This window comes from Mizuhopecten yessoensis, unplaced genomic scaffold, assembly GCF_002113885.1.
Source record: "Mizuhopecten yessoensis strain PY_sf001 unplaced genomic scaffold, ASM211388v2 scaffold941, whole genome shotgun sequence".
NCBI lineage: Eukaryota > Metazoa > Mollusca > Bivalvia > Pectinida > Pectinidae > Mizuhopecten > Mizuhopecten yessoensis.
The window spans coordinates 57,300-74,865 of NW_018403798.1; the positions used below are offsets into that span (position 1 = coordinate 57,300).

Genomic DNA, 17,566 nt, shown 5'->3' on the forward strand with positions numbered 1-17,566 from the left:
AATACAATCTGTAAATACATCTAGTAAATACAATCTGTAAATACATCTAGTAAATACAATCTGTAAATACATCTAGTAAATACAATCTGTAAAAACATGTAGTAAATACAATCTGTAAATACATCTAGTAAATACAATCTGTAAAAACATCTAGTAAATACAATCTGTAAATACATGTAGTAAATACAATCTGTAATACAGTTTTCACATTTAACAATAGCATTTGAAGACGTGTTACAACATTGTGAGCGAAGGCCTGTAAAGGTGTCATGTAGTCCGTTACCATGGAGATGTTATCATTAGTGTATAGGTCGGTAGCTAGGTACGTACAATGTATACACATTCAATGCGAAGATGGGATATAAAAGGTCATCACGAGGGAAAACTTTGTTTAAGAGGGTGTCGGCCTAGACCAACCTGTCTACACGAGCAATTTTATAGGACTAGGGATTTATATTCACCGGCATGTACCATAAGGATTTGATAAAAGCCCCCTCACGGGAATTTGTTTTTAAAGGAGCGTTATATAAGAATTATACATGTGTGTGTCGTTAGAGTGTTGTTTTATAGAAAGTATTTTAAAGGATATCCTACTTAGGGAAATATATCTATTATCTTATTTTTTTTTAGATGAAGATAAATAAACATGGGGGGACGGGGGAATGATCAAAATGAAAAACATGAAATCGTATGAAAGTTAATTATAAAAAACGTATTCCGTAGTACATGCCAACTCAAAATCACCCACGAAAAGAGGAACCTTAGGGAAACCATGTGTTTGGAAGTGTAAGGAGCCGAACATCACCTGTGACACCCGTCATGATGCGATACATTCCGTTATTTCTGGGACAGTAGTTGTCTTCTAATCGTGATAAGTCGGCTATATCTAGTTCCGTCAAGGCACGAAAACATTGACGGAATTGTTCGAGATGCTGCGACTGTTTCTTATTCTTTGCAGGCATATACCAACATTCCATAGCTAGAACCAGGCAGTCTTGTGATGATCGTGTAGATCTTTAAGCGTTAGTTGAAATACTCCTGTAGAAAACCCGAGGCATATAGTTTATTACCCATCAAATTTCCGTGATATTATAAGAACATTTTCGAAATGTATGCCTGCAAATGATCTCAGGGTAATGCATTGATTAAAGATATAAGTTGGTCAGTTTATGGAGTATGCAACAAAAGTGCTTACCGTCAGCCTTCGATTTCGTCTAGAGAAAATCCAAGAGAACGGAATCCATTAAATTCGAAGAACATATGTACGCATGATATGGACATTAATGTACTTATATTTGCATAGAGTATCGTGGAAAGGTTAACGCTGCTTTGAGTTATCCATATATACCAGTGATATTGATATGCATAGTTTTGTTGTGATCAAAATAGCCCATGTGTATAATTTGATCACAATCTTACGACAGCTGTGGGAGGGAATATAAACGTGAACATAGAAAGGAAAACGTGTCCTTCAGTACACAGGTTACATGTAGATTGCTAGCAAAACCGGTTTATCACCGAGCCTTGATTTGTATTTAACTTGACATGTTTGTCCAACCCTTACATGTGTATATACATACAGATTTGTAAACAGCTGGTACATCTTACTTGTTTAGATACACAGATTTTATTCTGACTGTAGGACTTACAAATCATCTGCTGTCAGCTCTGTACAATTATAAATATGACATCATCATTGACGTATCACCTCATAGTGTTGTTAAATGACAGATATTTGGTACGTGGTATAGCATGTACAGTTTTGTACAAGTAAATGTTGCCTTGTTTATCTGTATGAAGCAATGTATGCGTTTTATGCATTCCTCAAAATTGTATTTATTTATTCATTGATTAATGTATATGCTAATTGTATTAATTGTATATCTAGGTGCTGTAAAGTGTGTTAGAGTGGCTTATTCTAGCTAGAAAGATTATCATTATTATTATTATTATTATATATACCTGTATTATATTTGTGATTATTACATGCGTTGTCTAAAATTGCTTTGTGGTGAATACAATTTCATGTGTTGTTTGGAAGCACTTTTTATGTTCGTTATTGATTGAATTGTATTGTATGTATTTTTACCACAGGGGCCGCGGAGGAAACGAAATTTCCACAATTGGAGGGGAATATTGACAAATAACTTTCTGAACTAGTCTCGGTTAAGACAGTCAATAATCTCCTCCTCGAGGAGATGTTTTATCCTCAAGGTAGAGGTAAAAACGCAAATGCACCATAGGGTCATCCTCGATATCAACGCTCACTTTCGCTCTTTGCATAGAGCGAAAGTGAGCGTAACCCCTGGATATCGAGGATGATGCACCCTGAACTTTGGGATAAACGTACTGAGATTGCAGAATACCCTAGAACAAATTCTGAACTCCTGGAATAAAGTGTCGTTTTATCATTTACAGACCAAACTTATATGAATATACAGAAGTTCAAAATGTATCATATACTGTGCATTTCTGTACTTTTCAGGTTGGTTTTGGCACGTGACTGACTTCCATTATGATTTTTCTTACTCTGGCCTTGACCTTTCCTGTAACGATGACGTCACAAATCACGGCACGTATGGAAATTACTGGTGTGACTCCCCATGGAGTCTTGTTGATGTCAGTGTGGAGGCCATGAAAACGTTTAAACCGGATGTGGATTTTATCCTGTGGACTGGGTAAGCTGTCAATTTACATCGCATTTTTTTCTTATGTCATTATAATAGTATGCCGTATCCATTAAAGTTCTCATTTAGGGATATAACACGTTATTTATGTATTTCTACATTTGTCACTTAAGTGAAATATTTGTTTATGTCATATTAAATCGGTATTAATATTTAAAATACATAAATATACATTCCATTTAAATCACATCATGTCATGTATTTGACAGAATTATAGTTGTTTGAAATTGTATACATATTTGAAAATAGAAGAAAAAAAAAAGAAAAAAATATGCGGGGGTCGAAATCAGTACTAGCACGACCACATTGCAAAACGTACCCTTTTTGCCTTGAGAATATATCCAGCATTTATTGGTCCAGCCATAGGGCCCCGGGGTTTGGGACCCCCGAGGTTTGGGACCCCCGAGGTTCCGCACAATGCATATAACTATACTTCCCATCAATAACAAATTATCATAGATAGTACATGTATGTAAAACATAGATTTGTCACTTGACATATGTGTTTTACGTTATATCAGGTTAACGAAGTCTCTATGTAATGAAATTATAAAAACCATATTATAGCAAACATGCTGTTACTCTCAGATTTAAAACACAATTTGAACATCACCATCTTTCAACAGAATAACGTCAATGTTCTTAGTGAAATATTTGGCAAATAATTTCCTATTGTTCTCTTTGGTACAATATGTAAAAATGGGACCCTCCGTCAAGTATCCTTTAGGATATGATGGAGGAGGGGCATTTTTTAAACTAATAGCCCGAGGCTTAGAGGGTATCACATAGCATATTCTCGCTGACCAGTGAGAGACGACCTCCAGTAGTCTAGTACATCTCTATAGATCTCTTTATCTATGTAAGCCGCCATCTTGGATTGAGGAGGTATTTTAGCGGAGGGCTTAGCTTAATTTATGCATAGATTTTCTAAGTGTTTAATTAATCATCTTTTGAATGTTAATATGTACAATACATGATTTATGAACATGGTTAATTGTTTGCAAATTGAAAGGCCCTTTATAAAAGTGTTGTTATGACAATTGATTATGGGTTAATTGGTTGATTGTTTGTGATTTGAAGAGACGTATAAAGAAGCACACCTGCTCCAGGTGATTGATATCATCGCTATTGAAATCATTGTGGCGACGTTGTATGTGATCGACTTTTTAAATCCTTTAATTTACACGCTCGGTGTGCTATTGTGACATTATACATCATATTTAGGGACAATGTCACCATACAAGATACAAGATACAAGAAACTTTATTTAACGTCGCATACAGGTAAACAAGGAACATTAACTCTTGAGAGCTATTATTGCGACAAAATTAGGTAAAATAACAATAACATATTATATTACAAGAAAAGGGAGATAATCACATATATTAATAAAAAAAAAACAGTAGTAATTATCTTGCCACAAGAGGTCGGTCCCGACATAATCATCTTAAAGGGATGTTTAAAACAGAACTCTTCAGAATATCCAGAGCCTTCACCTTTACAGTCCGTCGCTGTCTAATCTCCCGGCATTGCATGCGCTCTTCCCGGTGCTCCATGCGGGGTCTACGGGGTCCATAGAGATGTCCTAGACTACCACCTCCATTCAAAGAGATTTTTACCCTATGCATTTTCATAGCAGTATGTAGTATTAAACGCGTGCACGTGCGCAAATCGCCATCCTTTAAAGAATCCAAATTTTGTTGATAATGACAACATATCAACAAGGGTGGGACATGCAAAACAGCACAAAATGCATAAAGCAGCCGACATTTAGGGTGGGTAGATACCCTCTTAGCCTCGGGCTATTAGTTTAAAGAATGCCCCTCCTCGATCATATCCTAAAGGATACTTGGAGGAGGGTCCCATTCTTTTACACTAAGCCCTCGGCTTACGAGGGTATCACATAGCAAGTTTAAAGAATGCCCCTCCTCCCTCATATCCTAAAGGATACTTGGAGGAGGGTCCCATTCTTTTACACTAAGCCCTCGGCTTACGAGGGTATCACATAGCAAGTTTAAAGAATGCCCCTCCTCCCTCATATCCTAAAGGATACTTGGAGGAGGGTCCCATTCTTTTACACTAAGCCCTCGGCTTACGAGGGTATCACATAGCAAGTTTAAAGAATGCCCCTCCTCCATCATATCCTAAAGGATACTTGGAGGAGGGTCCCATTCTTTTACACTAAGCCCTCGGCTTACGAGGGTATCACATAGCAAGTTTAAAGAATGCCCCTCCTCCATCATATCCTAAAGGATACTTGGAGGAGGGTCCCATTCTTTTACACTAAGCCCTCGGCTTACGAGGGTATCACATAGCAAGTTTAAAGAATGCCCCTCCTCCATCATATCCTAAAGGATACTTGGAGGAGGGTCCCATTCTTTTACACTAAGCCCTCGGCTTACGAGGGTATCACATAGCAAGTTTAAAGAATGCCCCTCCTCCCTCATATCCTAAAGGATACTTGGAGGAGGGTCCCATTCTTTTACACTAAGCCCTCGGCTTACGAGGGTATCACATAGCAAGTTTAAAGAATGCCCCTCCTCCCTCATATCCTAAAGGATACTTGGAGGAGGGTCCCATTCTTTTACACTAAGCCCTCGGCTTACGAGGGTATCACATAGCAAGTTTAAAGAATGCCCCTCCTCCCTCATATCCTAAAGGATACTTGGAGGAGGGTCCCATTCTTTTACACTAAGCCCTCGGCTTACGAGGGTATCACATAGCAAGTTTAAAGAATGCCCCTCCTCCCTCATATCCTAAAGGATACTTGGAGGAGGGTCCCATTCTTTGACACTAAGCACTCGGCTTACGAGGGTAATTAAAGCATTCATCAACAAAATAAAACAAGGACGTCAACTAGAATTATACTATTTTTAATAACTGGCATATACTGTAGATACTGTAGATAGCAAAGTCACCGACAAAATATTATCGGCCTAAAACAAAGTTAGCAAAGGAATTGGAAAATTCCACATCTCTGTTGTAATATTTATGGAAAGTCGCTGCTTTAGACCAGTCTGCTGTATACAAAACATCACTGAGCTTGATACCTGACATCAATGCAGCAGATGTAGAAGCACTCGGGTAAGAGTGTGCTTTAAAACGTGAAGTGTCAATACCAGAGAACACTAGAACCTCCTTCAGCCACCTGGCAATAGTAGATGTACTCACAGTTTTAAAAGTTTTGAATGACACAAACAGCCTATTAGAATCTCGTTTAGTCGTTCGTTCAAGATAACTTTTAAGAGTTCTAACAACACATAGTCTTTTGTCAACCTGGTACCTTGTAAATTCCAAACGTCTGGCAGGTTTGCCTAACTTGGACGTCTTTTCCAGTTCGACTATATCAAAAGTAACCTTATCCTTCATCATCCTCATGAAATTAGTATCAAGGTACTGTAGCGCTTGTACCCTGGACGCCGACGTCAGTGCTACTAAAGCAACCAATTTCAGGGTAAGAAACTTCAATGACATTTGTTCGACGGGGTATAAAGTTCGTAAATAATTCAGTACCTTCGAAACATCCCAGGTATGAGGATACCCTGGTCTGGGGGGTCTAGAGTTAAAACATCCTTTCATAAGCCTAGTTATGTGTGTAGATCCCATAGACCACTTCACTCCTAACAGAGGTAGAGTTTGGATAAACAAAGCCTTGTGACTACTGATTAAGACAGGCCAGTCCTACACAGGTGAGTAAGATACTCCATTACTTGAGCCTCAAGCGGGTGAAGTGGATCAATTTTCCCGAGATAACTCCAAATGACCCACTTTCTCCAAGCCTGTTCATACTGCTTGTTTGTTTCTGGTCCCCAAGATGATTCGATGAAGGAGGCAGTGTCTCCTGAAATGCCTTGATCCTCCAAAGCTTTCCTGATACAATGCAGGCGGTTAGACCGAGATGTCTGCTCGTTGGATGGACTTCTCCATTGTGTGGTAATGTTAGCAGGTCCTCGTGTCTTGGCAACCTGCAAGATAATAATATCAATTTTGCCATGACAAGAGGAAACCAGGGTTGTGTAGGCCAATGTGGTATAACTTATATGGCCTTATTAACCTCCTCGGTCAATATCGTATTCATTATTCTACTCAGCAACGCAAATGGCGGGAAAATGTACGGTAGGAAATCATTCAAAGGGATTGAGAATGCATCCACTATTGATGCACCTGGGTCAAACGACCAGGAAGCGTAACTAGCACACATATTTGGTTGGCAAAAATGTGAACAGATTCTATGAATGATTTCCTTTTACATGATCGACTCCGGGAATGTGTTGAGCTGTAAGGAATATAGACCTGTCAAAACACCACTCCCAAATTTGACCATCTGCCCGCAGCAGAGCAGCAATCAAAGTGCGCCCCCATCCTTGTAAAGATGCATCAGTTTCTATCCATCCATACTACAGGGGGTGACTGCCTTATTGGTTTACCATTTAATGAGACACTATTTTGCCTCCACAAATCAATCTCCTGTACGCTCTGCTCTGACAAAACCACGAGAGTCAAAATCCTCATTACTGTTTTTGAGCCAGCGAACCTTGTACCTTTCTAAAGCTCTATAATGCAGGGGTCCTGATAGGATAGCATGGAAAGCTTGGACGAGGAGTCCAATGAATGAAGACAAATCACGAATGAAAATTATTGATGAGCTATCAATATCAATCTCCTGTACGCTCTGCTCTGACAAAACCATCAGAGTCAAAATCCTCATTACTGTTTTTGAGCCAGCGAACCTTGTACCTTTCTAAAGCTCTATAATGCAGGGGTCCTGATAGGATAGCATGGAAAGCTTGGACGAGGAGTCCAATGAATGAAGACAAATCACGAATGAAAATTATTGATGAGCTAAAACACTTGTCACCTGACTCGGTGACTTTAACTACCCTTTCCTGTGGAAGATAGACCTTAAATTGCTCAGTATCAATAATAAGACCAAAAAATACAATTTTCTTGGTTGGAGTCATCACAGACTTCTCCGTATTAGCAGTATACCCTAAAGTTGTTAACTGATATACCAACATCTCTGTATTGTTGACGGAACAGTCATAATTTTGATTCATTTGTAGAGAATCATCAATATAATAGGCACACCTAATACCAGCCTTTCTGAAATCAGCATATACAGGTTTCAACACCTTAGTAAATACTAAGCTGAAGACAACCCAAATGGTAAAACCAATAATTCATAAAACTGTCCTATCCAAGAAAACCTTAAATACTTATTATACATTCAATAGCTCACAGTTAGCTGGTCTAGGGTATTTTTTCATAATCTCTGTTATTTTCCAAGGCTCAACCTTACGACTGCAGGCTCTATCAACAGCTTTGGCCATGGACAGCGGCTCAGATAACTTAGGACCTGTAATCTCATCCTCTTCATTCTGAGGAATGTCCCAGTATTCTTCATTACTCTGCCAAAAGCCACCAAACGCACTCACATTATTAGTTACTACCACCTGCGAGAGAGCTGGTATCATTAAATAAATTAATATCAAAGCCCTAAAGAGCTTCAGCTTGGGACTGTGAGCCAACTGCATAGTTTCTTGTCATGGGGTTATTCTGGGTTGCATGCCCCTGTGCAAGGGGAAATGTATCCATGTTTACATGACGAGCAGCGGCGTTTTTCTGTCGCCAAATCAACCATAAATGAGTCGAGTGTCGCCAACGACTTCTCTAACTTACCCATGCTGAGCTGTTGTTTTAATTTGGGTATATTAACCGGGTTATCGTCATTCGCAATACGGCGCCTACCCGTCTTACGTATTGGATCAACATTGCCACGACCACCCCGGCCGCGACCTCGCCTTTTACAAGTAGGTCGTAATTCCCTGACATATTCAGGCTCACTGCTCTCGTCAGAACTAATCTTATTTTTCTCCTCGTCTAAAGACGATTCCCAAACCTGAAAAAATGACAGGACATCGTCCATGTCTGTCATTGTGCCGTAATAGAAAGTCTCACCGACAACACACTTACCTGCAGCAAACGAACCCGTACCACAGACTAAGCAAAATAACGTGACTGTCTATCGAAAGTCGCTAGAAAGCAATACAAGATTGTACTGGCCTAAATATAAGCTGTCTGGTAGCACATAGTAATGAAAAACTAGCTCAAAAAGAAAGATTCTTTAAAGGATGGCGATTTGCGCACGTGCACGCGTTTGATACAACATACTGCTATGAATATTCATAGGGTAAAATGGAGGTCGTCTCTCACTGGTCAGCGATAATATGCTATGTGATACCCTCGTAAGCTGAGGGCTTAGTGTAAAAGAATATCGACTTTTCCTTCTTTACACATCACAAGATTTCGCCGCTTATATACACAATATCTCGCAACACTCAATGTAAAATAAATCATATAATTGTTTACTCTCTTTCATTTTTCATAAAATCACAATAAAACAAGGCGGTCAATATTGATACTATTAACATTACCAGTATCCGCAAAAGCGAAAAACTTATCACGTAAATTTTTAAAAAAAAAGAACAATTGAAATTTTGTTATTCAGGCCAAATAAAAACATGTGCCAAAGATCATCCGTTGTAACTTTACAAACAGGACAAATATCCGTATCAGATATACCAAACATGAATCATTTATGACCCGGAAAAACAGCAATATGCACAATCTAAAAATGTACTTGGCTGTACAGGAGCTATGAATGCACACCATTAAATGCATGTCCAACTTTTGGACAGCAATACATATGAAAATCGTGGTAGGGGAATTATTTTAAGCAAATATACTCCATTTGGAGTGAGGAAACTCTTCTTCGGTGTTAAAACCGATGCCGTGGTACTCTTTACATGAACCAAATTGTTGTACAAAACGATGGAGCAGACATTTTTTTCAGGAACGACGTTGTCTTTTCCATGGTTGTCATTTCCGTCAATATACCTCTACCAGCCGTACCCTATTGACCTGTACCACGGAAATGTGTACACTTTTACCACAGGACGTGATTAATTCATTTGTACAAAGGAAACAACATTGAAACGTATACATTTGTACCAAAAACACGATTAAAACCCAGATAACTTGTACCGGTTAATCAAATGGCATACATTAAGATTAAAAACAGCGATTTAAAATGATACCAATGTATCCTAAAGACGTGATGAAAACTTATACACGTGTAAACAAAGACACATGAATACAATAATATTTCTGTTTGTAACCAATAAGTCGACAAATATAGCAACCGGAACAATTCCCCTCCTTCTCCTTCCTTCATTTCTTTCATTCCTTCGCTCAATGATGTTCGTCTCTTATATCAATTATTACAAGTTTATGTTTTTGAAAACAAAAATGCCATCAAGTTTTATCTATACTTATTATATATGGTGTTGCCGGGAGAGGGACTAGAAAGTAGTAAGAACTTGTGCCCAATCGCTTTGATTGTTTTTCACAATATAGTATGTTTCAATGATTCTGTTGAAATTAAATTTAAATATACACTATGGTGTTTGAACTTCATTTTGAGCGATGACGATGTTGTTGAGTTATTATCTTCAGTGACAGCGTCTTGCATGCTGGGGATGAGCACCTGAGTGTTGATATCAACGATGGAATTCTGAGTAACATCACAGAAAAACTTGTCCAAGAGTTTGGCTCCACTCCAATTTATGCAACCTATGGCAACCATGACTACTTCCCTAGCAACCAATTCCCGCCTAACAACAACGAGTTGTACAACCGAACGTTAGAAAACTGGCTACCATGGATAAGTGGTGAAGAGGAAAAAAACAATTTTTTGAAAGGTAAATTATATAATATTATAAGTATGGCTAAAGGACGTAGCCTTTGCATTGTTCATACAAAAAAGAAGGGTCAGAGTTCAGCTGTACGATGCAGTGTTATACATTGTTGGCACACTGTATCTGTTCACCTAATTTTAACCCTTTCAACCATATATATTTACATGTGCATGGCATTGTCACTATATAGCCTCTTTGAGAGTTGTGTCGTTGATGGGACATTAATTACCATGCCGCACGAGACATAATTACCATGCCGCACGAGACACAATTCTTAGCGTATTAATTACAACACTGACCGGAACTGCAATATCCAATGTAAATAAACATGACGGCTGCTGAAATATCGCTGGGCATTGTGATATTTGATAATGTCATTGTTAATTTATGTGCAAAATAAAAAATAAAATAAAAAACACTTTTATTACAACGAAAACAAGACCAAGGTATGCAATATCATACAAAATGCACATCGGTTGAAATCACCAATGCCGGCAATGGAAACAATTTTAACGCTCATGCAATTTATCAGAAATATCGTCTGTTACACTGCACTGATTAACAGGGGTTCGTTATAAATGTCTGAAATACACATATTCTATAGACCTACTGACACATATGTTACAGACCTACTGATATGAGTCACAGCACACATAAACATTTCAGACATTTGTAACGAACCTGTGCTCCGTCGCAAGATCACTCACTTCAAACGCTATCAGTTTCACGCGTCTCGGATCCACGGTTCCTCAGTTTCAGACGACATGTCAAATAACGATGCTGTTATAGAATCTACCGACTGTTGTCAGGTTCCCATACAATCAACAAATACATTCACGCCTGGTTTCTTCACAAAATGAGCAAAGAGAAAAGTTCGAATTAACTTCCAAAAATAACTCCCTCGTGGAGGTCAAGGTCCCATTCACGGTGTTCACTGTATTTATCCATGCGCGAAATTTGTTCCGGGGGAAAATCGAAACAATTTCAAATCTAACTTTCAGCTCAGATTTCTATTGAAAAACTGGAATCACCCTATAGACATATCATACGCAATTGTATTGATACTAAATTGTGGAATAAATTTGAAGTGTTTGTTAAAATGTCAAAGTACTACTTTGTTTGCCAATCAGCACGCGACAATACGGCGGGCATTTTTATTTTTAATTATAAATTATAAGTTAAAAAAGAACATAAGAGGCAGAGAAAACGTAAATATAAGTAGCGCGCATTATGTTGTTTGCTTGCAAAGCTGTGTCATTCAAATAGATCATAAATACCATACAAAAACATTTCAATGCTTAAGTAACTTTAGTAGACTCTGCTATGCATTGATCTGGATGAGTCCATTATGCTCTACAGTGGTAAAAGGGTTAAAAATGCAATCACTGAGTGCATATTACGTACATCTCTCAAAGACATCAAAGACCCTAAACTCCGTTTACTACAATCATTAATAATCGGACTTAGATTCAATCAGCATATTCATACAGTACTAAAAAAACGTCATCAATGGCCTCTATTGTACAGAAAATGAAGTCAGTCCATACTCTCAAATGCTTTCTCCGATTGTCTCCCTTGACAGGTGGCTACTACACTGCGGTCACAACTCATGGTATCCGTATTGTCGCCCTCAACACCAATCTGTATTTCACATCTGATAAACTGACTGGAAGTCTCCACGACCCGGCTGACCAGTTTGCCTGGCTTGAGACTGTGCTTGCCGCTGCTGTCACCAACAGCGAAAAGGTCAGTGATCGACAAATCAACACTTTCAGGAACTCTCTCGAATCATGGGAAAGTAAATAAATAAAAAAATACTTTTGTGACAGGGATGGGCTAGGTAACTAACCATGACCATGTAATTGTACACTTGGTCGGTTCCATCTGTAAATCCTGGTTTGGTCCTGTTGTAAATTTTGCTTCAGTTACAGTGGGGCCGTGACCAGGATTAGATCCCATAATCTCCGAACTCTATATTCCGTCTTTGCGTATTGCAGAGTTATCTTCTCTTGATAGCAGGTATTGATTGTTACGTCATTTGTTTGTGAGAGTAACGTAATCAATTTTTGAGAAAACGACGAAATTTTCTCACACAAACCAATGACGTATCAATCAATACCTGCTCTCAAAAGAAGATTACTCTGCAATACGCAAAGACGGAATACCAGTATACCGATTCTGATACATAGACGACGACATCGCAACATAATATCGACACCAAACGACGAAAGCACGTATGAAGCAAGAAAACAAAGAGAGCATTGGACTATTGAGTTGATCACCGAACCCTGCGCAGACTCATCTGTAGGTCAGACAGAAAACTGTGTATCCTCCTAGTTTAGTTATTTTGATAATTGAAAGACATACTTTGTATACATCCTAAATATATCGTGATATATATTAAGGACATGGTTCAGAGGGCAAATCATACCTGTGATTGGCTTAATGAAAATTTGTCGAATCAAATATGTCGTAGTTATTTCTTATGATTATGAGCTTCAAGGCAAGTTCTTCAGCGAAATTCAAAGTCGATGCCTCTTGGTATCAGGCAGTTTCCAGAATCGATAAATCCCCTCCATTTTTATATCAGATTTGAGTAAGGCTACTACAAGTATTGTACTGCATGAAATATTGAGTTGAAGGGTTTAAAATATAGACGTTGTGTCCGTATGCGGATCCCTTTTCGTTTGCTTTTAACTTTTGATATTTTTATGATGCTGTCAAAAAAATTACCTATGTATGTACTACAGACTAAAAGATCCCTGTCCCATTACAGACATTTCAAAATCACTTTAGTTTTTTTGTACATAGATACCCTCCCCTTAACTTCGTTTTGGATATGCATAACTATAGCTCCGTTGTGCCAGGATGCTTCTGTTGATCAGGTAGCTTAGTTGGGTTATTCCGTCTTTGCGTATTGCAGAGATATCTTCTCTTGGGAGCAGGTATTGATTGTTACGTCATTGGTCTGTTAGAGAAAATTACGTCGTTTTCTCAAAAATTGATGACGTTACTCTCACAAACAAGTGACGTAACAATCAATACCTGCTCAAAAAAGAAGATAACTCTGCAATACGCAAAGACGGAATAGTATAAGGTCTAGGGTTCGACTCCTGGTCTAGTCCATTATATTTTTACACTCAGAACACTGCTGTTGTATTTTTTTAAATTAAACTTTTTTTTTCATAAAATCTCGCAAGGTATATTTTTCTTTTCAAAAATGATTTTTCGAAGCTAAAGTCATGCCGATAGATACGTTTTCAGTCCATACTTACAATGTTTGACAGCGATACGTGGATCCGTAATCAAAAACCATGGTATCGTAGTGTAACCAACATCAATACAACATTCTTTATTCAGGTACTAGTAACAGGTCACGTGCCGCCCGGAGTGGTCGATACGATGGGGAAACCTTGGATGTACCCACAGTTCAATGCGAAACTGAACGACATTATTAGGAAATATTCTGACGTCATCATCGGCCTCCATTTTGGACATGAGCACATTGATAATTTCCGAGTTTACACGAAATCTGGTATGTTGCTTTGTATCTGTACACAAGATTTATAACTGTATCAACTCGATAGGTTTTTATCATGAATCAATCAGTTACATTGCTCCCTGAATCAACCGATCAATCAAGTCACTAATCAACAATTTAGCTCTTTCCCGAGATAACCAGTAAGTTTATTTTGTACAACACGTGATTAGCTGTTTCATTAATCAACCAATTAGCATATTAGCTGATTCAACCAGTTAGCGGTTTCATGATTTCATTGAAATATTCGACTCCCACAGAATAATACAAACTGCGTGTTAAATTATAGTATACATTGGTGTAACGTCTAGCTTATAGTGATTGTTTTGATGTTATATATCCAAACATGTGAAGAAAACAGCTAAGCTTTCTTCACAGTCTCCTTACTTGATATGACGCAGATCAATTTCAGTAGAACATGTAAGTGTTACCGTTTAATTAAAAAAGTATCTACTGTTTTCATTCAGATCCCTAAAACAAATAACAACTCAACATTTAAAGTCGTTTTTGATAGTAACATTTTTACTTTTGATCAAAATATGCAAAATATATCAAACTATTTCCGGATATGACGATAAAGTTTCAAAAACTCTTTTTAAAGCATTATTTTTGTCAGTGATCGAGCGTGAACAGCACCACATTATCACGGAAATCACGATAGTTTGAACAAAGTCTTGATCACCGAATTAGCTGCGTAATGTAGGAACCACATACTGTAGAAGTATGGATGTTGCGTACTTACTAACCAGGAAGGGAAGGTTCACGATAGATAATTCGAGATCGTTTGACTTATCAAACAGCATTGATTTTAGTCGAGGACGACAACTAGTACAGAGGAGTATACAGTGTCCTTCAGATCAAGTTCAGTAGAATATACAATGTACACGAACAACGTTGTGCATACATTTCTTGTTATTCAAAGACAGAAAATCGTGTTTTAAAATCAAATTGGAGGACTTGTCAATGATTTGTAACCAGCCTTGGTAAGCTCTTTAATAAAGACAGCCTCGTATAAATTTAAAAACAAGTCAACTTCACTCACCACAAGAGGAGCACAGATTGTTCCCATAGCAATGCCTACATTCTGCTGGACATTTTTGCCAAAGAACTAAACCAAGATATTGTCAGCCAGGAACTCGCAACTTCATCCTCTGTATATTTCTATTTGGCCTTTGGTGTGTTTACCACTAAATATGTTCCCAAAATGTTAACAGTCGCATAGTGTATGCCGGTAGATTTTAGCTGCAATTTAATGAGGGCGAATTTATCATTACGTGATCAGTTAACAGTATCATTTGTAAACAATTTAAAATGCATGTACATTCGACAGGGCGAACATTTGCCGTTATACAGTATTCATATCACTGTTCACCTTTCTTGGAAAGGAAAGCTCTCATAATAAGTGGTGTTACATGGTAGTATGGTACAGTAGATAGCGCGCTTGCCTTTTACCAAGGCGGCCGTGGTTCGATTCCCCGATCGGACGTGAAAAGGTATGGGGTCACCTGCCCGACGACGTGGTTTTTTTCCGGGTACTCCGGTTTCCTCCCACACTAGGACTTCATCTGGGCCAACAAGAGTGATTAATACAACTAATATATTTTTAATGTCAAACTTGACATAACTTGTTTCATAATTGTTGTAATATAAAATAAAATATTAATACAAAATTGTTTCAAACTTTGATACAACATGTTTCATACATTGTATATGGAATAAGAAAAAACAAACAATGTGAATATCTTAAATATTATTAGATACTTTGAAATTTAGGTTTTGGGTCAAACAATCAAATGTTTTATTATCAGATATACCTGCATCTTGAATTGTGAAGTGTTACACTGACTTGTTACCTGTTTTAGGTGTTCCGGTGGCGACAATGTTCCTTGCCCCGTCCGTTACTCCCTGGCGTTATAAGATCCCTGGACAGACAGGCGGTGCTCACAATCCAGCAATCCGGCTGATACAGTATGACCGACAGACGGGGCAACATATCAACATCATCACGTACTACATGGATCTCCCAGCTAGTAACACACAGGGCACCCCAATGTGGGCGGAGGAATACAACGCCACACGGGACTACGCTATTGATGACCTATCGTCAAACTCAATGAACAAGCTCGTGGAGAGAATGAGCGTGTCAAATAGTCCAGAGTTTGCTAATTATTGGAAATGGCGTGTCGTCAGTGTCCAAGACGAAATGTTAGAGGGATGTGACGAAGCATGCAAAGCCAACACTGTTTGTCAATTTAAACATGTAGACCAATCGCCATACGACGCATGCGTGTCAAAAGCCGTGAGCGGCTCGACATATCTGCTACCAAGTTTAATGATGGTTCTAATATTAGCGCTTTCATGTCTTGCAGCTCAGAAATAGTCAGATGAACAGAGACACCAGAGTCATCTCCCTTTGTCAAACTGTTACCTCCCGAATTCCTTATAAAAAACACCAGTACAGTTATTGCTCTTTTCAAGGTCAAAATTATAACCTTGAAATTTAGTATTTTGTAAAGGTTAACATCATGTTATCAAGACAGGGAAACATACATATATTGAGCACACAGTCTGTGTTTAACTTAATGCAGTCACCGAGGCTTGCGTACACAAACACTTCATTGCGTGATTTCCTAATTTAGCTATGACAAATTGCTTAACCTTACTATAACTATAAGTATGAAGAGGTCATACAATTTTTTAAACCAACCAAACCGTTCCTGACGTGTTATTTGAGCGTGTGTGGGGTGCATAGGGGGTGTTGTTTAGGAATCCACGAGAGAACACGTTGCACGAAATGTATGTTGTTGAATATTTAAAAAAAAACACGAAGTAATATCTTTAGTTAATTAACTTTAAAATGTTATCTTGGTGCATATTCTGATGCGGGAAAACGGAAACAATCAAACAAAATCTGTCGATAACAACCATCCGACATACATATATTGAGGAGGGTTCAAGTCGTTCAAGATAAGCACATTTAACGTAGACTCGCCCATCGTGAAAGCTTCCCATTTATATATATCCACTGCCTCATCTTTAATAAAGAAATAAAGATTATTTATTTTCTTAAATGATATGACTATGTTATTGGTTAATTTAAATTTAGTCAATATGACAATAACACTTGAACTTGGTGATGAACCTAACTAAACTGTGGGTTCACAAGCAATGCTGTGTTGATAAATACCAAGGACGGAGACTTCGTCAGGTTACATTGCTATATATACTAAATTGTGAGTTCACAAATAATGCCGTGTTGATAAATACCAAGGACGGAGACTTCGTCAGGTTACATTGCTATATATTCCTGTTTCTCCAGGGATCGTTCTTAGTTACGTCATAACGTCGTAATCAAGCTGTAAACGTGAAAATTGTCGAATGAAAATGAAGATAACGTTCTCTGCACTGAACGGAAACTAGCGTAACCGCTGAACAGTCGAAGATGGCATTAGTGTATTGGTAGACATGGTTTGGTTTGGTTTGTTGTGGTTTAAGTCCTATTAACGGTTATGTCCATGTATTGGCGGTGGAGGAAAACCGAAGTTCCCGGAGAAAAACCAACGACCTGCGACCAGTACCGGGCGA

General features: G+C 38.2%; 2 protein-coding genes across 2 annotated transcripts in view; one reads left to right on the top strand and one right to left on the bottom strand.

Annotated features, from left to right (window-relative positions):
• LOC110455706 (phospholipid scramblase 1-like) overlaps positions 1 to 1,295 on the bottom strand; it is a 22,223-nt gene extending 20,928 nt beyond the window's left edge. The window contains exon 1 of the mRNA XM_021506023.1: positions 1,196 to 1,295. The gene's annotated coding sequence lies outside the window, so the exon portion shown is untranslated. The remainder of the gene's footprint in view (positions 1 to 1,195) is intronic.
• LOC110455699 (acid sphingomyelinase-like phosphodiesterase 3b) overlaps positions 1 to 17,055 on the top strand; it is a 20,387-nt gene extending 3,332 nt beyond the window's left edge. The window contains exons 2-6 of the mRNA XM_021505990.1: positions 2,486 to 2,678; positions 10,202 to 10,446; positions 12,026 to 12,189; positions 13,804 to 13,978; positions 15,844 to 17,055. Of these exons, the coding sequence (XP_021361665.1) occupies positions 2,486 to 2,678; positions 10,202 to 10,446; positions 12,026 to 12,189; positions 13,804 to 13,978; positions 15,844 to 16,361 (1,295 nt within the window). The 3' untranslated portion in view covers positions 16,362 to 17,055. The remainder of the gene's footprint in view (positions 1 to 2,485; positions 2,679 to 10,201; positions 10,447 to 12,025; positions 12,190 to 13,803; positions 13,979 to 15,843) is intronic.
• The last annotated feature ends 511 nt before the right edge of the window (positions 17,056 to 17,566 follow it).